Genomic DNA, 23,999 nt, shown 5'->3' with positions numbered 1-23,999 from the left:
CTATATTTCAATATTAATCTGATTTTAATTTTAGTTGATACATACAACTATTGTGTGATTTACTGTGCAGAGTTAAGTCTGTAAAAAAATTTATTTTTAAAAATAATGACACTTTTATGAAAAGTCACTCTTACATTTCTAATTCCATCAGATGTGTTTACACAAGGAAAACTGAACCCTTGTAGACTTTTGCTACTAGGAAGTACTGTTTTATTTGGAGACTGCTACTCTGCAAACATACAAGCAACTGCACTATACAGGCACTTTGTGCTTTCTCATAACAAACCTATAGTTTTTTAACGTATGTACAAGGGCACAAAGACTTCTGAGCTGCCTCCTTGAGGACATAACACACTAGAAACTGTGTGCTATAAAATTAACTACTGGTTCTTAACATATCTTTATGCTGTGGCATGGTGCCCCTCTTAAACTTTTTCCAGACCTTCAGAAAAATAGCAGGACTGAATAACTGAATGTCACTAACTAATTAGGCAAAGACAAATGAAAGACCAGAGAGTGAAATGGGCATGACAATTGTCACTGCAACAATAATAAAGAGAAATAACCATTCTGTTTACATAACTGTCCCACTAGATGTATCATATTCCTTTTATTTTCTGAGATGACGTACTTTTCCCTTAGTTAATCTTATACAGAGTGTTTTGCAGTATCTGTTATGGGTTCCTAGTGGTTGTAGAGGGGATTTGTCCATTAAGTTAAGTGACTGAACAAAATCTCCAAATCTTGATTCCTTCAAGACTGTGTTACACTTCAAGTGAAAATGACACAGGGATGGAATTTCCCAAATACAAGAGTCACTCTGTGAAACTCTCCCCCCCACCCCACCCCACCCCTCCATAATGTCAGAGGCCTTCATAATCATTGGCTACAGTATGACGCTAAGAAAAAGCGGGAACAATCGTTTACTGTTTAGTTCTCCGATTCTAAAATGTGTGACAAAAGTAACTGTCCCACCAAATGTGAGGCCTATAGTGTAATATGGTTTCTATATGCAAAAAAAATCTGCCCTCATAAAAATGTATGCACAGATAACTGGACTTCTTGGAAATGTCATGAATAAAACTTCAGTTCAAAAATGGTGTAACTTGTTTAATGCTGGATGAACGAATACTTTTAACGAAGGACCATCTGACTAACCTACAGTTATGTAGGCAGAGTGCGAAGTTTTTGGACATTCTCCTTATAGGCCAGACTTGGCCCCAAGTGATTACCATGTTTCCCTGAAATTGAAGGATTCTTTTTTTGCGAAAAGCACTATGGAAATAACAGTAAATTGAAAGAGGATACTAATGAGACATTCAGCAACTTAACAGCAACTGAGTGTGCATAAAGCTTGTGCAGCACTACAATGAATGTTTAAATTCGAATAGTGGTACATAGAAAAACAGGTAAGATACCAAAATATGATGTAAATTAATTTCTCTTTCATTGTCTTGAATAAAGATTTCTCTACTTTTAGATTGACCCCTCTCACAAATACTTCTAATTTTTGAATTGTGCATTCAACAAACATTTTTATTTTCTCTTCCTCTTTACTTCTTTTTGGTTATTTGGGTTCAGTGATTCATGATTCGTTGATGCAAAAACCTCACTGGAGATAGAATTTAACTGCTTGATTCCTCTGTATACTCTCCCTCCACTGCCTCCCCACCCCAACCCCCACTGGATAATAAAGGGGAGGATGAGGAAGTCTCAATTTAATAACTGTCTGAAGTAAGAAAGTGTGATATCTTTAAATAGTGAAATTTGGAAAGGGAGTCCACCCTCAAAATCTCTATCTCATATGACTGTGTACCTATCTACTGCTCCAAGGGGATACCAGGCACAAGCTAAGAACATTTCATGATAAAAGAGCTACAGTGAAATAAATTGTACACGTTCCAGTTTAGTAAAGAACACAAGACATTTGTACGCTGCCCACAAACTGGATCTGTGGGCATGGGTTCAGTCTCTCTTCTTGAGTAAATAAGCTGAAAGTTGACGTCTGATAGGTGTAGCACCAGAAAAAGGTGTCCTTCACAAATCATAAGCACCTTCCAGCCCACGGCACTGGCCATGTTACTGCAGTAGGAAGAGATTAGTTTCAGGACGGAGTTATGGCTGTTAACTATTTTACCAAAATAGAAGCTACTAAAGGAGCAATGCACTGTATTCACAGTCTTCATTTCTTACGGATACACCACATGTCTGGTGATAAGTGTACATCCACAGTGCACCAAGGGAAAGCCACAGACACGACACATTCAAGTGATCTGCACCACACTGCATCACTAAGGTATTAGAGGTACTTTTTTTTCTCACAGCACTTTCTGAAATGATGGTACTGCAGCAGTCTCACTATTTGCATCTAAAAGTGTGTTTGTATGCTACAAATGTGACGACAGCTTCGGGTGCTCACACGTAGTTTTCTGGGGGAAGATTCGAGGACGAGTACGGGATCGGCGCCTGTGGCTGCTGCTGTTGCTGCTGCCGCCAGCAGGCGAGCTCCGTGGAGCCAGCAGGGACCGACGCCCCCGTGGCCGGGTCCACGCCCTCGCAGTTGTTGTTCTGGCTGCGCGCTGCCTCCATCAGGCTCTCATCCTGTTGAAATGTAACCATTTTAAACATCCTATAATGTACTAATGATTCACATGTTTAATGAAGAACCCAATACACCCATATTTTTTGATCCTGTAACTGGTAATTTCAGGTTTTTTTTTTTTTTTTTCAATAATACACTGCCAGAAAAAATTCTGTACACCTATCTACAGGTTTCCAACTCACTCAATATTTCTTGGTCCAACAGTGTATATGGAGTACATGAAATGATTACGTTTAAGGACATTAGCAAAAATGGTTCTTAGGTATCAGGTACCAAACCCAAGCCGAAGCATTCATATTAGTCTCTAGTGTAGCCTTCGTGGGTAGCTATGTAGACACTGACTCTTGCATTCATTCCATCACACAGATGGCAAATACTGTCCTGTTCATGTAGTTCAGTAAGAGTTGTTGGCTGGAGAGTCATACAAGTCACTTCTCGTCCCATCATATGCGCAATGTACTCAACTGAAGACAAGACTGGAGAATGTGTTGGCCGGGGAAGCTGCCACAGAACTTGCAGAGCATGATGAGTTCTATGGACAATATGCACATGAGAATTACCCTGTTGGAACAACACATCACTATCCCATTGCAAGAACAGCAAAAGAATGGGTCTAAAAACATTCTGCACGTACTGAATGCTGGTTAGTATCCCCTCCAGAAACACCAGAAGTGAACGAGAGTTGTAGGTTATCGCACACCAGACTGTAAGGGCTGTGGTGGGGCCAGTGTGTCTCAGACGAGTGTACTCTATGAGACAGCACTTACCAGGTCTATGTCGTATGCACAAATGACCATCACTTGCATGCAAGCAGTATCTGCTTTCGTTTCTGAAGACCACAGCATACAATTTCATCTTCTAAGTGATCATCTGAAGGCACAAGTTGAGCCGTGTACATTGATGCTGTGGTGGAAGACTGGCCCAGAGGTGTGTGTGCCAATAGTCGCACTGCTAATAACTAGTTCGCAACAGTTCATGTTCACATGTCTAGGCTCATAAGCTCTCTCAGCTGTGCTGTGGTAGCTGACACTCTGCCACTGCTGCCCTTACAATATGAAAATCCTGGCAGAATCTGTGCTGAGTGGACATCCATAACCTCATCTATGGGTGCAACCATTAATTCCAGCATTGTTGCACAACTGACGCAGCACATTCAATTTGTGTGGCAGTTCTCCAAAGGACCTTCCTGCCACTTGGAAGGTCACAATTTGACCCCTTCCAAACTCACTCAGTTGGCTGTGGGAAGCATGAGTGTGTCTCCGTGTCATGGTTGCCTGCTTGCTTCACATGCTTGCAACACAAGAGCCTTCTGGCCGTGAGTATTCTGTACTAAAGGATAGACACAGATGGTGCCCTGGTGCCTATAACACTACACTATCTCTTTTTTTATGGCAGTGTATACATTTTGAATAGATGGCTAACACTTCTGGTTAATAATTTGAGTAATTTGTTTCATTTTGAAATTACAATTTTGTAGTTAATGAGACATAATAATAATAATAACAATAATAATATCCAAGTGGTGAGCACTTCAGTGTTGTAATCAATGTAAATCCATGATGTCTGATACAAAAATAAGACAAATGACACAAAACAAAGTATGCATAATTATATTTAATGAATAATTAATGAGTATATGAAGACATTTAACAAATCTCACATAAGTAAGAAATTTTGTAAAAGGAAAACAACATATGAATCATATGAAAATGATTGCACATTTGTACCAGACAGGTCAAATTTGTAAAACAGTGTAATTTTAACAAATCTAGACAAAAATATCAAATGAATTGTCACAAGAAGTCTGTATGAATCTAATTCTAATAACAGATTTTACAGAGTAAGAATTACTGACTGTTGAAGATTATAAATATGATTGTGGCTGCAACTGCATAACTCATTATTTTGTTCGTATCATACATAGTATCTCCATACAGTTAGCTTTTGTAGTAAATGTTTGAACTTATATGAAGCAGAAATTTCAATGGCATCTTTAGCCTTTCATTAAGATGCCAGGACCAAAAAGCACCTCCTCAATGAGCTAAGTATTTGTTATGAGTTTACATTCAGCCACTCTGCAAATAATTTAATTCACTAGATTAGCAGTTGCACAAATTTAGATAAGTAGTGTGTGTGTGTGTGTGTGTGTGTGTGTGTGTGTGTGTGTGTGTGTGTTTGAAAGTTACATAAAATGAAAAATATGTTGAAGGCAGCAACATTACATTGTGCAGAAAAAAGTCAATACAGTTAACAGTGCCTTTTATGTACAAAAGTCATGAATAATGCTACATCTGCACTAGAGAGCAAAGTTGGAATAAAAACAGGGTGAATCATAACTAACAGCAAAAAGGGTGGAAGTATGTGATAACAGAAACAAAAACTTTCCCGTTAATTTGCAAACAAGACTGCAAATGAGCCGTTTATGAGATAAATGTGAATTTGCAGTTATGGGCATCCACTGACTTCAGTATCATTTACGTCCACATACGTACTACACAAACCACCACACAGTCCATAGTGGTGGGTATCTTGTACCACTGCTAGACATTCCCTTTCTTCTTTCACTTGTAAATGGAGAAAAGAAAGAAAAATTTCTATATGCTTTCATATGAGTCCTGATTTATCTTCTCTCCATGGTCCTTACACAAGATGTATGTTAGCAGTAGTAATACCATCCACAGTACGGTATAAAAGAAAGTCGTCTTACCTCCAGTAAACAGTTAACTAAAGAGCAAAATTCACAGTAGTAACATTCAGATTGTATAGGTTAAGTCAGAAATTTGCAACTTAATGGTCTCTGTCAAATAAGGACAGAAACAATCAAATTTTTATGTGGAAGTTAGATTAGAAGTTGTATTGTTGGAGCGCATGCAGAATGATGTGCCTGCAGATGCACAGTCAGCCAGGCAAGTGTGGGGTGAGTGATAGTGGTGGGGTTCGTGAGGGGAAATGCTGAGTGCTGGAGGGGTGGTGTCACTCTGAACTAAAGATCACGCTCATGTTTTTCGTAAATTTTAAGCGGAGCCCCTCCACATTGACACTTGCATGATGGTCACCCAAAAAAGTGAACTGTCATCTCTGCTTTGGTTAGTATCTAAAAGGCATTCCACTGAAAATGCAGCAGCAATTCATTTTTTCACATGACTTGTTAACCAGAGGAGTGTCATGAGTGGAGAATTTTGGGTAAAACCTACAACTTTCTTGTTGCTGTGTTAAAATTTGCTTCTTTTGCAGATTGGGATTTATACAATGTCACTTCACTAACATGTTGTGCAGATGTGATAGCGACAGAATTCTCAAACAATGGTTTAAGAAGTTTATTAAGCAAGGAAATGATGATAAGTAAGGTCAATAGCTTATAAAAAAGCACATCAACAGGACGTGTAATGTCTTCACTTATGTTGTTTCACTAGATATTGATGACCCTTAAGATTTACATTCTTTCATCAAAAAAGTCTGCAGTTTTTGAAATACCACAGCAGATAATGAATTTTGCGTAATAGTCTTATGGCAAAATACTCTCCTCTTTGTGTGCTGTCATTTGCCAAAATCTCATTTCAATTTCTCAAACCACTTATCAGATACAAGGAATGTTAAGGATATTTCATTCTGGCCTTGTAGCTGGTGTGTGCAATCACAAGTGAGTAAGCAACAATCACTGTTTTCTATATTGGTAACAAACTTCCACCCAGGTCTAACGAAAAATTCAATATGTTAGCTAAATTTCATATGCAGCAACATATGATGTAATACGCAGCAAACACAAAATCATAATGACCCCTATTTTTCACTATAAACTTTTTCAAACTCTGTGCACTGCCCCACTTAAATGGAAATATCGCAATAACTAAAACATTAACGGAATGATACAAAACTATAAGTAAATTTTTTTGCTGAATAGTTTCTGTAATATCATTTGAGGAAGACAGAAGGGCATGCAGCTCAAATGTGTCAGTGTAGCACATCACCAATTGGCTGATTGGCTGAAAGTGCGTAAACAAGCAAACAAATGAGCTCACCCATTACTTTGGACAAAAATTGGTCACTGCACACTGGCCACTGTGTCCTTCATGGACTCTACCAATATTGAAAATGTTTATATAGGGCGGTCCATTGATTGTGGCCAGGCCAAATATCTCACAAAATAAGCATCAAACGAAAAAACTACAAAGAACGAAACATGTCTAGCTTGTAGGGGGAAACCAGATGGTACTATGGTTGGCCCGCTAGATGGCACTGCCATAGGCCAAACGGATATCAACTGTGCTTTTTTAAATAGGAACCCCCATTTTTTTATTACATATTCGTGTAGTACATAAAGAAATATGAATGTTTTAGTTGGACCACTTTTTTCGCTTTGTGATAGATAGCACTGTAATAGTCACAAACGTATAAGTACATGGTATCACGTAACATTCTGCCAGTGCGGGCGGTATTTGCTTCATGATACATTACCCGTGTTAAAATGGACCGTTTACCAATTGCGGAAAAGGTATGGATATTGTGATCAAAGTGCCCAACAGGCGTGTGCTACATATGCTGCTCGGTATCCTGGACGACATCATCCAATTGCCCGGACCATTCACCGATAGTTACGTTATTTAAGGAAACAGGAAGTGTTCAGCCACATGTGAAACACCAGCTACGACCTGCAACAAATGATGATGCCCAAGTAGGTGTTTTAGCTGCTGCTGCGACTGATCTGCACATCAGTAGCGGACAAATTGCGTGAGAATCAGGAATCTCAAAAACGTCAGTGTTGAGAATGATACACCAACATCGATTGCATCCGTACCATATTTCTATGCACCATGAATTGCATGGGGACGAGTTTGAATGTCGTGTACAGTTCTGCCACTGGGCACAAGAGAAATTACGGGATGATGACAGATTTTTTGCACTCATTCTATTTAGTGACGAAGCGTCATTCACCAACAGCGGTAACATAAACCGGCATAATATGCACTTTTGGGCAACGGAAAATCCACAATGACTGCAACAAGTGGAACATCAGTGACCTTGGCAGGTTAATTTATGGTGCAGCATTATGGGAAGGATAATTGACTCCCATTTTATCGATGGCAATCTAAATGATGCAATGTATGCTGATTTCCTACATAATGTTCTACCGATGTTACTACAAGATGTTTCACTGCACGGCAGAATGACGATGTACTTCCAACATGATCGATGTCCGGCACATAGCTCGCGTGCGGTTGAAGCGGTATTGAATAGCATATTTCATGGCAGATGGATTGGTCATCGAAACAGCATACCATGGCCCGCGTCAAAACACCATACCATGGCCCACATGTTAACCGTATCTGACGTCCTCGGATTTCATTCTGTGGGGAAAGTTGAAGGATATTTGCTATCGTGATCCACCGACATCTGACAACATGCGTCAGCGCATTGTCAACGCACGTGTGAACCTTACGGAAGGCGAACTACTCGCTGTTGAGAGGAATGTCGTTACACGTATTACCAAATGCATTGAGGTTGACCGACATCATTTTGAGCATTTATTGCATTAATTTGGTAGCGTAGATGAATCACATTGGAACAACCGAAATAAAATGTTTAAACGTACCACATTCTGTATTTTAATTCAAAAAAACTACCTGTTACCAACTATTCGTCTAAAATTGTGAGCCATATGTTTGCAACTATTACAGCACCATCTATCACAAAGCAAAAAATTTGGTCCAACTAAAACACTCATATTTCTTTACGTACTACATGAATATGTAATAAAAAATGGGGGTTCCTATTCAGAAAAATGCAGTTGATATCTATTTGATCTATAGCAGTGCCATCTAGCAGGTCAACCATAGCGCCATCTGGTTTCCCCCTTCAAGATAGACAACTTTCATTCTTTGTCATTTTTCGTTTGATGCTTATTTCGTGAGATATTTGGCACAGTCACGATCAATGTACCACCCTGTATACATGATGTAGCTAAGACTGATGATGATGTAATTATTTCATATGATGATTATGTGGAAGATGATGTCTTGAATGAAGTACAGCACACTGATTATGAGACAAAATGTTTTATTGTCTTTAAAGATGAATATTCATCAGAGGAAAGTGAACGTATTGTATCTGGATTGTCAAAAGTAGACAAGGTTTCAACATTAAGTATAGATAGCTATTCAAAATCTATTGTATGCAAACAATCTGTATGGGAAAAATTGTTTAAATTATTTAAACAACTGTATCTTGATTGGTGGGAAAAGTATCAGAACAAATTTTGTAATCAGTTTAAAATGATTCAAAAGAACATTGTGATAATGTGGTACATGATGTAATTTTGTGTGAAATGGGTGGTCCTGATGAGTAAATTTGTAATTTTGACTTGTCAGTTACAATATGTGAAAGAATAATAGCAATATGTGGAAGTAGTCATATGTGTTTTGCTCAGTTCACTGTTTTAATTTCACAGTAGATTTAAGTGAAAAACTAACTATAAAATGTACAACTAAGATAATGTGTATGGAACTATGGTGGAAAAGGTTCCACAGACTGAATTAAATAATAAAGTTAAAAAACCACCACATTGATTAAAGTGTGATAAGAGGAACGACAGTGATGTGCATGAATTTCTCTGCATGGGTGAATTGAAAAATTTTATGTTTTCTTTATTTAAAATTAACTTTTAATCTTTTGATATTTTATGGTTTATACTAAGATTTATGCTACACTGGTGGCTGATGATTTTTCTAGTGATTATTTAACAATTAATTTCTATGTTGTGCTTCATTCACTTAATGCTTTTGTCTATGACATCACTTTTAATGGGAAAAATGATTTGTTATGCTCATTTGAATACTGATTATGCCATGCAGTACAAAGAAACATGCTGCATCATGATGACTTAATAATTTGAAAATTGTGGTACATTTCATATTTTGACTGGATTTGAATTGGACTACTTAATGTTAGCTTTGAGATCACTTGTCTTTTGAATTTTACTATAATTTATTTTCTGTAAAGCATTAGAGGGACATACACACATTATGTGTTATGTGCATGGCATATACAGAGCCTTAAAGTGCAGCAATTTTCTTATAGAGAAACGACAAAGTAGTATTAGATTTGTTTAGTAGTAGGCCTATACATCATGTCTTATTCAAAGTAATCTTGAAGATCAGACAGACACAATGACTGTAAAAGGTTTGTGAATATTTCTGACAAATCTGTAAAGAATAAATTGGAAGTTACATCAAAACTTTGTCAGGCTATTATTTACAATGATCAACCCTGGACCTAATCTTTTACCAATCAAGTAAGTATTCAAGTTATCTTGTTCTAACACTGTCAAACTGAATATTGATTACTGATGATACATATTGGGTTTACATTACAAATAAATCATCTGCAAAGTAAAAACAGCTTATGTTTGCGAAAGTCAAATAATAATTTTTGTCTAAACAATCGAACAGTAATGTTTGATACTCCACACATTACACAATATAACAACACTTCTGGAAAAGAGTTATTGCTGCTTGACATACATATGTATGTCAGCTCTGGTTGCTCAGATGGTGAGGTAGTAGCACTAGATTTATGCCCCTCCTGCCCCACATGGCACTCTGTGCAAGTGCTGGGTCCCAAGCTTTGCTTAAGACGAAGTAAGAACATTTCACTCAGACCCAAAAAATACAGTACAGTTGTCATTAAAGTTGAAAGAAACGTATGAATTGTAGTCTAGAATAATAAATACAATGTAAAGTAATAAAATATAGCATAAGTCATCTTCACTTAATAGTAAAATTCAGAAGAAGTTGCTCATTGTGAAAGAGATTACAGTCAAACTGATAGAGAAAATGCAACACCAAATGGTAAATCCATCAAAAGGGCTATGGCTCATGTAATCCTACAGTCTGCAGTCAGGCCATGAGGAAGACTTCTCAGAAAATCCTATGAAGTTCTGATCATGTCTAAAGGCAAAGAAAGGATACATACCTTCAGCTCAATCTCTTGTGGGTTAGACCGCTGTTGAAACTGAAGAGAACAGACCAAATGCTTCATTTTAACAAGTATTAATATGTGGGTATATTGGCATATGCTATATTGGCATATGTACATTTCGCTGCCAAACAGATTTACAAATGAGAGATATCAACAGTAACACCCCTTGTACTGAAAAAGAACTGAGAATATTAAAAGTGAAGAAGACACCGCAGAATCAGGCTCTTTCCTAGCTCATATTTATTGAGAATATATACCACAAGCAATAATTCTACACAACTAAAAAATTCCTGGTTACAGAAAGGGTAAACAATTGTAGATATATATCGCTGATGTCTGCTTATAGCAGGATTCCGGATCATATTCTGAGACATTATGATGTCCCATTGTGCAATAATTTTCTTTTAAAATTAGCACATATACAAAACAAAGTCAGAGAAGAATCTACTACTATATCACCACATGGTCACTCATTACACTGACTGGTTATACCGAGTGTGACAGAACCAATTAAGCTTTTGAGGAGTTATAAAAAAGAAATTGTGATAGACACAGAAAGAATATTTTAAATTCAAAACCAATAGTTCATACAATTTTATATTCATTCATTGTTGAAAATAATGCCCTCAAGATGATTACCATTAACAGCAATACACTTTTGGAGAAGATCTCTGAAATTCTCAACAGTCATTTAAATATATCACGAGATATGGTGTTCACTTCTTCAATAATTTGCTCCCTTAGCTCTGGCAGAGTGTAAGGTGATGTTTAAACACCTTTTGCTTTAGGTATCCCCACAGAAAGAAGTCACAAATGCTCAAATCTGGTGACCGTGCAGGCAACCCCACATCCCCCCTCAAAGAGGCCAGACATCATGGAAACATTTCCTTCACAACATTGAATGAATTTTGGGCTTTGTGAGCTGTAACCTCATCCTGTTGGAAGAACAAGTCCCCTATTCCCTCTTCTTCAATGATCTCTTCCATTCTCGGCTGCAGAAAATTTTGGAACACTGAAACATAATGCGTGGAATGCACAGTTATGGTCACACCTTCCTCATCAAAGACATACGCTTGTATGCCGAATTGTGATACAGTGTACAACAATGTCAATTTAGGGGAATTTAGTGGTCTTTTATGAATAATTTGAGGGTTATTTTCAGCTAAGTACTGAAAAATTTGTTTATTCACGGTCCCACTGAGATGAAAATGTGCCTCATCACTGCTGAAGAAAGTTGCCTATAGAGGGATCTGTGCAAGCATTTGTTCACACAGATTTCAGCAGTTGGTGTAATCTGCTGGGTTCAATTCTTGAAGCATCTTTATTGTGAAGGGATGTAAATTCAAATCCAAATGCAAAATCCTCCCCAAATTGTTATCTGAAATCCCCAATGCAACAGCATGCCTTCAAGCAGAAAGTAATGGCAATTGCTCAAGTGTTGCTCTCACCAGCTACAAACTATCTGGTGTTGTATGCGATTTGCATTGCCCACATGTCTCTCTTCTTAGTGTGCTATCAGTTTTTTCCTACTGTCAAACCCAGGGCTGAATTTTGTTTGCATTAAGAATGGCACTGTTATGCGGAATGTTGAACCATCACCAAAAAGCTCTTTGCTTCACGATCACAGCCCGACTGTTTTCAAAACGCACACACACATGGCAAAGCACCAATTAGCTCCGGTCCAAACCATATCAGGCATACTGTAATGGGGTCATGGATGGAACAGAAGGAGACCGTGTGCAAATGCCCCCCCCCCCCCCCCCCACACACACACAAGAGCAGTTATCTCTCAAAACTGCTCGCTTAGTTCTGCCGCGTCCTGTATAAGAGACAAGCATCCCAATAGATGACCACAAATCCCAGTCCTCTCCTAAGAAAACAGATAAAAAATGCTCACACACGCACTTACACCGGCACTCATACAGTCAAAACCAAGAAAGTTGGCAATGGTTACAAAAGCAAATGACACACCAAGGTCCCCTTTGTGATCATCAGACAGATCATCTGCCACAGTCGTCCCTCCCAGATGCTGCCTTCCCACTGTAATGTACCTAATATACAAAGACTTAATGAAAACTTCGATTCCCTGACATCATGTAGTACAATACCTCACTTTAAAATGATTGGTATTGTGGTGATTCATGAATTTCATAAAAATGACACTAAATTGGAGACTAATTAGCAGACACTATTACAAAATAAAACAAATGATGATGTATTTTAACAGACTGTGGCATTCATTGTAGTAATGGGAAAGACTTGAATTAGTGAAAATGATAGGAATAAAATATATAGTGTTAATACCAACTGTAATTATTCAAATAATTGGACTTTTACGAATGTAGTTTACTCATTCAAGAAGTTATTCTGTCGCTTGCAAATGAAGGCACATAATGTAAAACGTAAATTTAGGATGGAAGCTGTAAAGAACATTCCGTCTTAATGACTTTATTAATTAAACTCATATTGTTGTAACCAGATATACGCCTAATTATAAAATCCTAGGCATCTGTTACAAAATCTGTCAATCAAAACGTGTTTCGTTTCACCCTCTTAGCTTCAATTATTGTTAGGAATGTGAGTCATTGTGTAATTAGCATGTATTAATTAATTTTGTGAAGTTCATTATTGTACTCATATTTAGATGGAATTTTCACATTTGAAAACATTTTTACATTATAAATTTCACATATTATTCAATTCTGTAATTTTAGACGTATTATTCTGTGTAATCAGAACATCTTGGCTTTGAACTTTTAATTGTAAATACAATTAAAAATATGTTGTCATTACTAAGTAATAATGGCCCAAGTGACCATCCATTATTTAGAATATATAAATAGGGAAGCGAGGCTGCTGGGACGGGCAGTTTGAGCTGATACCTCGAAGTGTAACCTGTGTTAGTTACTTGAATATTATTTCACTAAGATTTAAAGTTGTAAAAAAGTATGTTTCTTGATTTGTGAACCAGTCAGCTGTTTTATGAAGACATACTGTACAACTTGGCCTCTTTGCAATGTGTCATGATGGATTTGATCAGCTGTTACGAATGGAAGAATAAATGTTTAAAAACTGGAACTGATCACTTTCACTGTAAACCACACACTTCATGAAGAACCAGGAAATCTATGAAAATTTCAGTTATGTGGAGAAAAATTTCGTTTTAACCTTCTACTTATGATTCTAACATCAGATGACATGCACTTTTGATAAGTCAGTTCATCTGTCTTCAAAGTTTTGAGGATTACCTTACCGACGAGTAGATAATAATTGAGTAGAAGTGTTAAAGCACGGTGGACCCGAAAGTGCCTCTGTCATTGTACTTGCCGCACCACTGTGGCTGTGGACACCTCTCTCTGTGTGGATGGCAGGGCACTCTGAGCCCTTCACATGTTTGGGTGCCCTACAACAACATGCTAGATTCATCACTGCCCTTCGGTCTCAGCCCTCACCGTCTTTTCATTCTCCATCCACTGACTCGACCCTAGCACTTTGTTTTCACCTTCTGTTCCTGGCTTCCCTCCTCGCTGGCCCAGCCTAGGTGCTCACTCTCAGGCTCCCGCACCCGTCACGCTTCTTCCCATCCTGTTTGCTGCTGGGTCTCAGTGCCCCTCTCTGTCCTCCAGGTACCACTCATGCTTTGCTGCAAGCTTCTTCCTTTCGTTCACACCATTCCTCGCCTGTTGCTTTGGCCATCCTTTACCATCCTCTGTCCTCAGTTCCAGACCTTCTGGCTCCACAGCAGCTGTAACACACGCCCTTTTGTTTCAGGGATTCCCTTCTGGGGTTTGTGCAGTTTACCTCCACTCCAACACAGTACAATATTTGTGGGCCAGCATCCGCTGGCCACTCCACTGCCAATAGGGACTGCTTCGCACCACTGGTCTGCCACCTTTCGGGGTCCCAGGTCTCAGCACGACAGTCAACTTTGCCAGATACTTACAATCACATTGGTTGCCCATCTTCTCCTTGGAGTGGGAGAAGGGATACGGCGTCACTGCCACCAGTCTCCCAGTGGTAGATGGTCAGTTGCAGTTTCCTAGCGGAAAAGGACATTGTAAGTGGACATGCAGTCTGATGGCTAGATAAAATGTCCCAACAGGTTGCCGACTCATTGGCCTGCCCATGCTGCATCACTGAGGAACAGCTGCAACAGTTCTAGGTGGGCATAACAATACAAGTCAGGACGGAGACAACACTGACTTGTCTGTACCAGAAAGTCAGAATGTTGCCACAGCAGGCCCCTCCCTTCACTGATGTGTGGCATTGCTACCACTGACAAGAAGCACAGTCTACATCAGTTGTTCACTCCAGGCCTTACACCAACCACACCGCGGTCCCTCATCTGGAGTACACTACTGACCACTGTCGATATAGGAAGGAACTTTAATCTCACCAGGTGCAATCTTGGGACTCAACTGGCTAGACTTCATTCATTCTCCACATCACTGCTAATGCACCATCACAAACTTCTAATTGAAATGGCCTTGATAATAAACTTTCAGACTGTAACTAGATGACCTTCAGTGGTTTCTTGTGTTTTCTATAACTAAATCATCACAATTGGGTGACTTAATGAGAAACATATTAGTTATCTTTTTCCACAATAAACAAATGATGACTATTTGTCTGCTTCAAAGCTGTTTCTTTCCATATGTACCACACTTGTTGCAACAAAGATGGATAATAGTAAGCATGAAAGGTATTTGAATAACTTCAGGAAAGATTCTAGGTAGTGTTCCACTTTCCATTTGGGCTGAGTATCTGAAAAGCTCCTTCACTTTGAATCACAACTTGTTGAGGGCATGATTGTTTAATCTAACCAAAATGATGTACTCGATGCCATCTTTTCGTTTCACCATAGAGGTTGCTGGTCAGGCTTATTGGTGCAATGTTGGAAAACAACTACCTAAAGTACTTGATACAGGCAGCCATGTTGTTAACATGGCAAATTTTACATTTTTTCCCTTTCCATTACTTTCTCCTTGTAAAGGTCAACCACTGTCTCCAGTACACAAATAATATTTATATCACATATAATTTAGAACATAATAATAAATTATAAAATTTCAAATTCAGTCTGCTGATACCTCCATTCACTTAGGTAATAGAGTAAACATTATTATTCTCCAGCCGAGCAAAACTGTTGCCTCTGATAAACAACAGAGTGTACAGTACACAGTATCCAAAATTCTTCTCATGCATGCATATACTCATTAATTCTTGAATACCAGTGACAAGAGTTCCACAAAATTTAGGAGAAATGTGAAATATCAGGCTTCTCTCAGACAAGAGTGTACAATGAGAATGGTTCACAGGTTATGACTAAAGAAGACAGGTCATGCACTAAAATCTCTAAGTACAGCTCAAGACCTACAGTCATAAGGAATCTTTGTCAAAGTTCCTGTAACATAACTATCACCACAGTAACTCATCAGAGTTACACAGCTACAAAGACATGCAACAAGATGGATAGTAGCGAGCACTAACTAGGATGGAAGTTTCAACTTGAAAAATGTAAGTGATAACAGTGTGGCATGCAGTCAATTTTCTTTTCCAGGCCCAAGACCTCCAGTATTCCAACTACACATTCCATTACACTGCGTCTATCTTCCCGAGGTTCGTGCCGGATGCCAGGAATCGTGCAGTTACCTCGGCCTCTGCCAGGGGGTTCGTGGTGATGGTGAGCTTCCCGTTGGCCAGCGGTTGCTGTGTCTGCGGCAGCCGCTGCGGGGGTCGGCCGTTCTGCTGGCCACCCCCGCGCCCGCCCTTGGCAACCGCCGTGATCTCTGGGAATTTGTCCCGGCTATCACTCCCTGTGTGTTGCGAATGGTACAGGTAAGGCATGTGGAGTGTGAGCGAAACTTTTTTTTTCTGTTGATTGAGAAGTGTCTGCAATGAACATGATTAGATTTGCAACCTCCTTTTCCCAACACAAGACATTCCCAAAGAAACTGATGCACTACACTGTACAGCACTGGCAGTAAGGGAAACACACGGAAATACTGTGCACATGTGTTTCACAGCAGAACAATAGATATACTGCACCTGGATAAACCACTGCCTTCGAAACACCCATCGACTTTTACCAATGACATCATAACAAGGTTCAAAATGCAACACAAACAAAATTTCAAAATGATAGCCATGATGCACCTATTCCCGTGGTGCAAAAATATAAACAACAGTTACAAAATTGTACAAATTCTTAACAATAAATATTGAGCCTAACAGGAAAACCACAGAAAAATGAGGCTTTTGAATGGGGACAAACTGCAAAAACTAAAATAACCACAAAAATATGCAAAACAAAAATAACCAGATAAGTTGATAAAGCAGTTGGTAAAAGAAAAAAGAAAATTAGTGTGAACCAATTATAACTGGTATCAAAAACATCACTTGTCATATATAGCTCAACTGAAAAGCCAGATACTGTACACAAAGCCAAAAAGTGATACCAATACAGATAACCAAAAATCATGGAAATTAACTAAATGCAAGTTCAGAAATGAACAAAACAGAGTTATAATAGTTTAACACACAAACTGAGCCTCGATCTCTCAAGCAGCATGTCAGACAAGAATGTTATATTCCAATGGAGGATGTATTCATAAGAAATTCCAAGTTCACATAAATTGTAATCAGTGTTTATCTCCATTACCAGGACAACCAAAGATAAAGTTTAAGCTCTGACTGATTATTAGTGTAAACTTGTTATAGTCTGTTCAAGTAGCTAAACCTGTAGCTCTAATAATGTGCCCACACCATCAAAATTTCTAACACACATTACAGACCCAATGAAAATCACAAACACTGTATTAACTGACACTGTTAATGCTCCCAAGCAAAACACCCCAACACTCTGCACACACATGATCTCACCCATCATGACACCACTCTATCATGGCTCAGAGCTGATGGGCAGCATCAAACCTCAAGTCGACACCCTGAATATTACTGCTGTCGCAGAGTTCATCATTTCAATCTGGAGACAGATACTTGGCTTATACCATGTAACATCAAACTCCAAAGGTTTATTAAAATACATTTACTCAGAGTGTAGAATTACGCTGATGCACTATCATACCCTGCCCATGAAAGTTGGTTAGCCCTCATCTTTTTTCCCCACAATAAACTTCAGACTACCATACAAAAAGAAGAGGGTGAAGATTATTTCCATTCTCTACCTTAATTGCCTATAGTTTTTCTACACAGAAGTGTGTAAACAGACTGATTTGTGCATGTCTCTGACAAGTATTCCAATTCTCTCTCTCTCTCTCTCTCTCTCTCTCTCTCTCTCTCTCTCTCTCTCTCTCTCTCTCTCCCTCTCCCTCCCTCTCTGTGACCAAACAGGTGTCGGAAGTACCAATGGCACCACGTGACTGCCACCATCTTCAGTCCATAGGCATCACTGGATGCAGATATGGAGAGGCATGTAGTCAGCACACCACTCTTCCAGCCATTGTCAGTTTTTGTAATCAGGGCCACTACTTCTGTCAAGTTGCTCCTCAATTGGCCTCACAAGGGCTGAGTGCACTTCACTTGCCAACAGTGCCTGGAAGACTCAGATGGTGACCCAACCAAGCCCAACAGTGCTTAACTTTAGTGATCCAATGGGAACCTGTGTTGCCACTGCAGCAATACCATTGGCAAATATTTCATCTGGTTACATATCATGTTTCACAAACATTTCATCTGTATCTGTAGTGAAGTTCGCTACTCGCTGTGCTATGTTACAGTATGCAATTCCGGAGAGGGCATTATTTAATTGCTGTGTACAGTGGAAAGGCATGATCTTCAGCCCTCAAACACACTGATAAAATTGTCTTCTTACAGTGTTCATTCTTGCGACCTGGTTGATGTATTAAACAATATAAAAAAAAAGACAAATTGCCCTTCATACTTTTAAAGTATTCCTAATAAATTAAGTAGGGAAAGAACTGCATACCATGCAACAGCTTTTGGACTCACCTGGGGCTTTTCACATGAATATCATGAATTCTACTGGGATCAGTGCTGGCAATTTTGCTTATTAGCACATCCAGTCATTAAAAATTTTGCTTCATCAGACATCAGCAGTTGTGGAGAAGCAGTGGTTCTGTGTTAGTCACTGCAAGAATGTCAGTACAGCTGGAAGGTCTGTCTGGACTGTCAACACCTTTCAACTCTTGAACAACTGCAGTTTATGCAGACGAAACTTCAAATCAACCAGTAACAAGCAAACAATGGAAAATCCAGGAAGGAATGCACCAATATAATGAAAAGGAAAGTTGCTACTCGCCATATAGTGGAGATGCTGAGTCACAGACAGGCACAACAAAAAGACTGTCACACACACAGCTTTCGGCCAGTAAGGCCTTTGTCAAAAACAGACCACCCCCCCCCCCCCCCACACACACACACGACACACTCACGCAAACACAACTCACACAAAATCGCAGTCCGAAACCACACTGAGAGCAGCAGCACCAATGCACGATGGGAGTAGCGACTGGGTGGGGGTAAAGAGGAGGCTGGAGCATGGATGGAGAGACATAGTATGATAGGGGTGGTGGACAGTGAAGTGCTGCAAGTTAGACGGAGGGCAGGGGAGAGATGGGGGGGAGGGGGGGGGGGGGTAGCGGACAACCTCTCGTCATGCCCTGAAATGAGAAATGTCCTGCCTGCTATTCTTACCAACCCTCCCACAATGGTATTCTGCGTTCACTGAACCTGCACAATACACTCATCCATCCTTACACAACCCCTGCTCCCAACCCCTTACTCTTGGCTCATACCCCTGTAATAGAGCTAGATGCAAGACCTGTCCCATACATCCTCCCACCACCATCTACTCCAGTCCAGTCACAAACATCACCTACCCTATCAATGGCAGAGCTACTTGTGAAACCAGTCATGTGATCTACAAGCTAAACTGCAACCACTGTGCTGCATTCTATGTGGGCATGACAACCAGCAAGATGTCTGTCTGCATGAATGGCCACCGACAAACTGTGGCCGGGAAACAAGTGGACCACCCTGTTGCTGGGTATGCTGTCAAACATGGCATCTTTTACTTCAATGACTGATTCACAGACTGTGCTATATGGATGCTTCCCAGCAACACCAGCTTACCTGAATTGCGCAGGTGGAAAATTTCCCTACAATAAATACATCCTATGTTTCCGTAACCCTCTTAGCCTCATCCTTTGTTAGTCACTGTCAAATGGCTCTAAGCACTATGGGACTTAACATCTGAGGTCATCAGTCCCCTAGATTTAGAACTATGTAAACCTAACTAACCTAAGGACATCACACACATCTGTGCCCAAGGCAGGATTCAAACCTGTGATCGTAGCAGCCGCGTGGTTCTGGACTGAAGTGCCTAGTCACGGCCGCCTGGTCACTGTCCTCACCCATCCAGCCCCTTTCCTGTTCCCATTCCAGTACTATACAGCCATCATTCCACCATCACACCCAGTCTTTTTACTTATCTCCTTTTCGCTATTCCCCCCCCCCCCCCTCCCTCCCCACCTCTCCCTGCTCTCCATCTAACCTGCAGTACTTCATTGTCCACCACCCCTACCATACTATCTCTCCCCCGCACTGCCCCAGCCTCCTCTTTAGCCCCACCAGTTGCCACTCCCATCATGTACTGGTGCTGCTGCTCGCAGTGTGGTTTCAGTTGCCTGGGACTGTAGTTGTGTGTGTGAGTTGCATTTTTGTGAGTGTGTGTGTCTGTTGTCTATTTTTCATGAAGGCCTTACTGGCTTAAAGCTTTATCTGTGATAGTCTTTTTCTTGTGCCAATCTGCGACTCAGCATCTCTGCTATACGGTAAATCAACCGGTAAGCAGCTCAATACACATTGCAGCAGTTGTAATGTTTGTGCATCTCACTGTGCTGAACATCTGGGATTGCATTCAAATGATACACACATTTGCTCCAGGTTCTTACATGTCAGAACATTCTTCCCCCATCTGGTGACTACCAGTTCAGAACTGTCTGCATGTCAGCACAATTAAAGTATACCATGCATGACAAAAGGGCACTGTCCATGCTTCCACTATTGACCTGAAAGCCAATGATCCTGCTCTTTTCGACATCAGATAAATCACTCCACCTTCTTCCACATTACGACAATGACTGCATTGTTTTATGCCCTCCGCCATCCTCCCTGGCATGCTTTATGTACCTTCCACAACAAGTGCTGCCATCGGCTATCTGTCAGTGATTACTGCATTTTGACATCAAATGTAGGCAGTGGTCACATTTATGTGACTGTACATGTAAATTCAATAATTATTTTAGTGAACAAAAGTAGCTGTGCTTTTTTAATGTCTGATTGGCGAGAATAATGTACAATTTATGTGTTTAGGGCATTTTACCTATTTAATAATTTTTTATTAATTTTTGGGTTATCTCGATTTTTTATGTTCCAGGTGACCTATTGTCCCATCTAAGCCAGATAAAGAAGGTTCCAGTATAGTTTCACATCTGCTGAGATTTTCTGAGCAAAGAAAGGCCAAAGTCTTCATTCCACTCCCAGTGTACCACACAGGTTTAATCTGTCAAAATTTCATTACCATGGATCCTCCGCAACAGAGCAAAAGAGTCCACTACTCAGCAGAACAGTTCATTGTTCTGCCTCCATTTCTTTTTAATCAATACAATAAATGTGTTGTCTCTGGTAAAGTATATGGAAGTAAGAGGGTGAAGATAGTGTCCTAAATATCTGTGATGAAAATATTTTGGTAACATTTACGGGCTACTCTGTTGGCACATGGAAGAACACAGACATATTAAAAATTGAAACACATAGTATTAATGTTCCACAATGATACTTATGTATATTTTGTTGTGCACTGGCTTTCTAAGTCATTGTGAGATAATTTAAGAATGAACAGACAGTCCACACATCAACATAACTGAACAAAGGCTGTCGCGTCCAATGATATGTAACGTCTAATGATTATGCACCTACACAAAAGTTCAGTATATCATTAAATAATATTTCTTTTTTGTTCCCACGTCAAATTGAAGCATTCCAGTTCTGTGTTTTTCATATGCCTGTGAGAGAATATGGTATAGTTGTAGGTAAACAACTAGAATTCTCTCATATACAGATTTATTCACACTTAGCGTCTACACAGATAAAAGTCCAGAGGCTAACTGCCGTTAGCGTCCAACATGCTCTCCAAAGCCCTCTCCTCAAAGATAGCACACTTACGCACAGAACAAATATCAATTTTTATGGCGCTCTACGCCACATAGCCCCCCCCCCCCCCCGCGCAGTATGGAGTACGTCCCTGTGAATGGGGGGGGGGTGAGAAGTCAGGCGGAAGCGGTCGACTGGTAGGAGACCGGGGGGTGAAGCCCGGTACGTCGATGGTGAAGTCAGCAAGCGACGCCGGCGGCTGAAGACGACGTCCCGTCCTGGAGTGAAGGTGTAGCACTTCGTCAGCCGGCAGGCGGAGAATCACCTTGCCAGAAGGCCTAACAAAGGCACGCAAATTGCCACATGCAGCACTTCTGCTCAATTTAAAGCGGCGCACCACACGAGATTCTGCACTTCCTCCCTCAATATTGTCACACGCGAGTACCACACACACTGTATCGCCATCTACGACAACAGATAACTTATGTATGTCATCAGGGTGCACATGTGTTGTGAATTCTTGGATGGCACCTGTACGAGCAATGGTAGGGAGGCAGAGAGGTGTGGGAAAGCCATGGCAGGGGGAAGTATCTGCTAAGAGGGGGGTGGCAGGTGCACTAGACTGTGCAGGAGACAACCTCGGGCGATCAGCTGACAGACGAGGGAGCGTGACCGAAGGCAACGAGGAGCCAGCGTGGGTTGAACGGCATGACAAAGAGCTGTCACACCAAGATGGTAACACAATGGTAGAATCTGAGTGGTTGGCAGTTCGACTGCGAGGGCTGTGAGGAGTGAAGCCCCGAAAAGATTGGCCACTCGAATTAGATGAACGCGGAGAAGGAGCAGTGCTCAGCAGAGAAACACGCTGTGGAAAATCAATACCCAAACGCATGGTGTGGGAAGATGGATGGCCGCTCAAAGCAGGAGTGGGAGAAATAGGGGCAGAATCATGTCGGGGTCACCAGTGAGGGAATATGGTATAGTTGTAGGTAAACAACTAGAATTCTCTCATATACAGATTTATTCACACTTAGCGTCTACACAGATACAAGTTTGGAGGCTAACTGCCGTTAGCATCCAACATGCCCTCCAAAGCCCTCTCCTCGAAGATAGCACACTTACGCACAGAACAAATATCGATTTTTATGGCGCTCTCGCCACACCTGCATAAACTCCAAATGTCATACATCTTTGGAATAACAGTCTGTTTACAGCTAGAAGCTTCCACTGATGTTATGTCAACTATCTGTAAGTCTTACCACATTTACTGCTGCCTAAGATGCACCAGTGTAGAAGACAAAGTGAGAAAAGTGAGAAAAAGTTTCTCACTTAATACATCTACTGCAAAACAATAATAACACATATGTACACATACACATAATGTCTAGGCAATATAAGTAGGAAAAAGTGCTAACCTTTTAATTTTTGTCCTCAAATCTGCACAATTCATCCTTAGTGCTGAAGGAAGAAATACTTGATGCCCCCATGTCAGAATCTGAAGCCTCATACAATAAATTATCCATTGTAACACTCAGTGGATTGCTGATTCCATATTTTTTAAATGATTTCATCATTGTTTCAGCTTTTATAAAGTCCCATGAAGCTTTGACTCGCTCGACTCACAAACTTGAGAAATGCTAGGTTTCTTCCTCCTTCCTGATGATGTAATTTCAAAATCTGTAGATTGCATCAATCTGTTCCACTCCTCCTTCATATATCCCTTAAGTGATTTGTTGATACACTCGTCTAATGGGTGAAGTAAATTAGTTAGTCCTCCTAGAATTACAACTAACTGAGTCTTCAATGCATTCAGTCTATTGTCTTTTGTTCTGTGAGAACAAAACTGATCCCATACTAAAAGGGTAGGCTTCTTCAGTAGGCCTCCAGGTCACCTCGACTAATTTTTATCTATTCACAACCTCATTCCTCCTCCATCCATCCAGCCTTTATTGTGTATACAAACAAACACCAGTACTTCTTTCAGTAATTGTTCCTTAGGAAGCATCTTTCCTTTAAAAAACAAAAGGGACAGCAAATTTGCCCATCAGCTCAGCAGGATAAAATGATTGTGTAATTAGTCTTTTCATGATATGAAGTTTTAACAATCAAACAATGAAAAATCCAGGCTGGAATAATGACAGTATTATGAAAAGGACACAGTGCTACTCACCATATAGCAGAGTTGCTGAGTAACAGATAGGCATGACAAAAAGACTGTCACACAAATAAGCTTTTGGCCAGAAAGGCCTTCACTGGAGTTATACATCAAAGGCCAATCTGGCCTCGG

General features: G+C 40.1%; 1 protein-coding gene across 4 annotated transcripts in view; it reads right to left on the bottom strand.

Moving 5' to 3' along the window:
* Nucleotides 1–607: 607 nt before the first annotated feature.
* The window catches only part of LOC124550910 (interference hedgehog), a 556,726-nt gene continuing 533,334 nt past the window's right edge, over nt 608–23,999 (bottom strand). For 2 of the 4 annotated variants that reach the window (XM_047125700.1, XM_047125701.1), the window contains exons 14-15: nt 16,229–16,392; nt 608–2,601 (exon numbers count right to left, since the gene is read on the bottom strand). In XM_047125700.1, the coding sequence (XP_046981656.1) occupies nt 2,416–2,601; nt 16,229–16,392 (350 nt within the window). In that variant the 3' untranslated portion in view covers nt 608–2,415. Of the gene's footprint in view, nt 2,602–14,519; nt 14,616–16,228; nt 16,393–23,999 lie in introns of all 4 variants that reach the window. The other 2 variants (XR_006967749.1, XM_047125702.1) reach the window with 2 other exon arrangements.

Source organism: Schistocerca americana, chromosome 9 (genome assembly GCF_021461395.2).
Source record: "Schistocerca americana isolate TAMUIC-IGC-003095 chromosome 9, iqSchAmer2.1, whole genome shotgun sequence".
NCBI classification, from domain to species: domain Eukaryota; kingdom Metazoa; phylum Arthropoda; class Insecta; order Orthoptera; family Acrididae; genus Schistocerca; species Schistocerca americana.
Note: the sequence above shows the minus strand (reverse complement) of the source record. Positions and strands in the feature narration are given on the sequence as shown.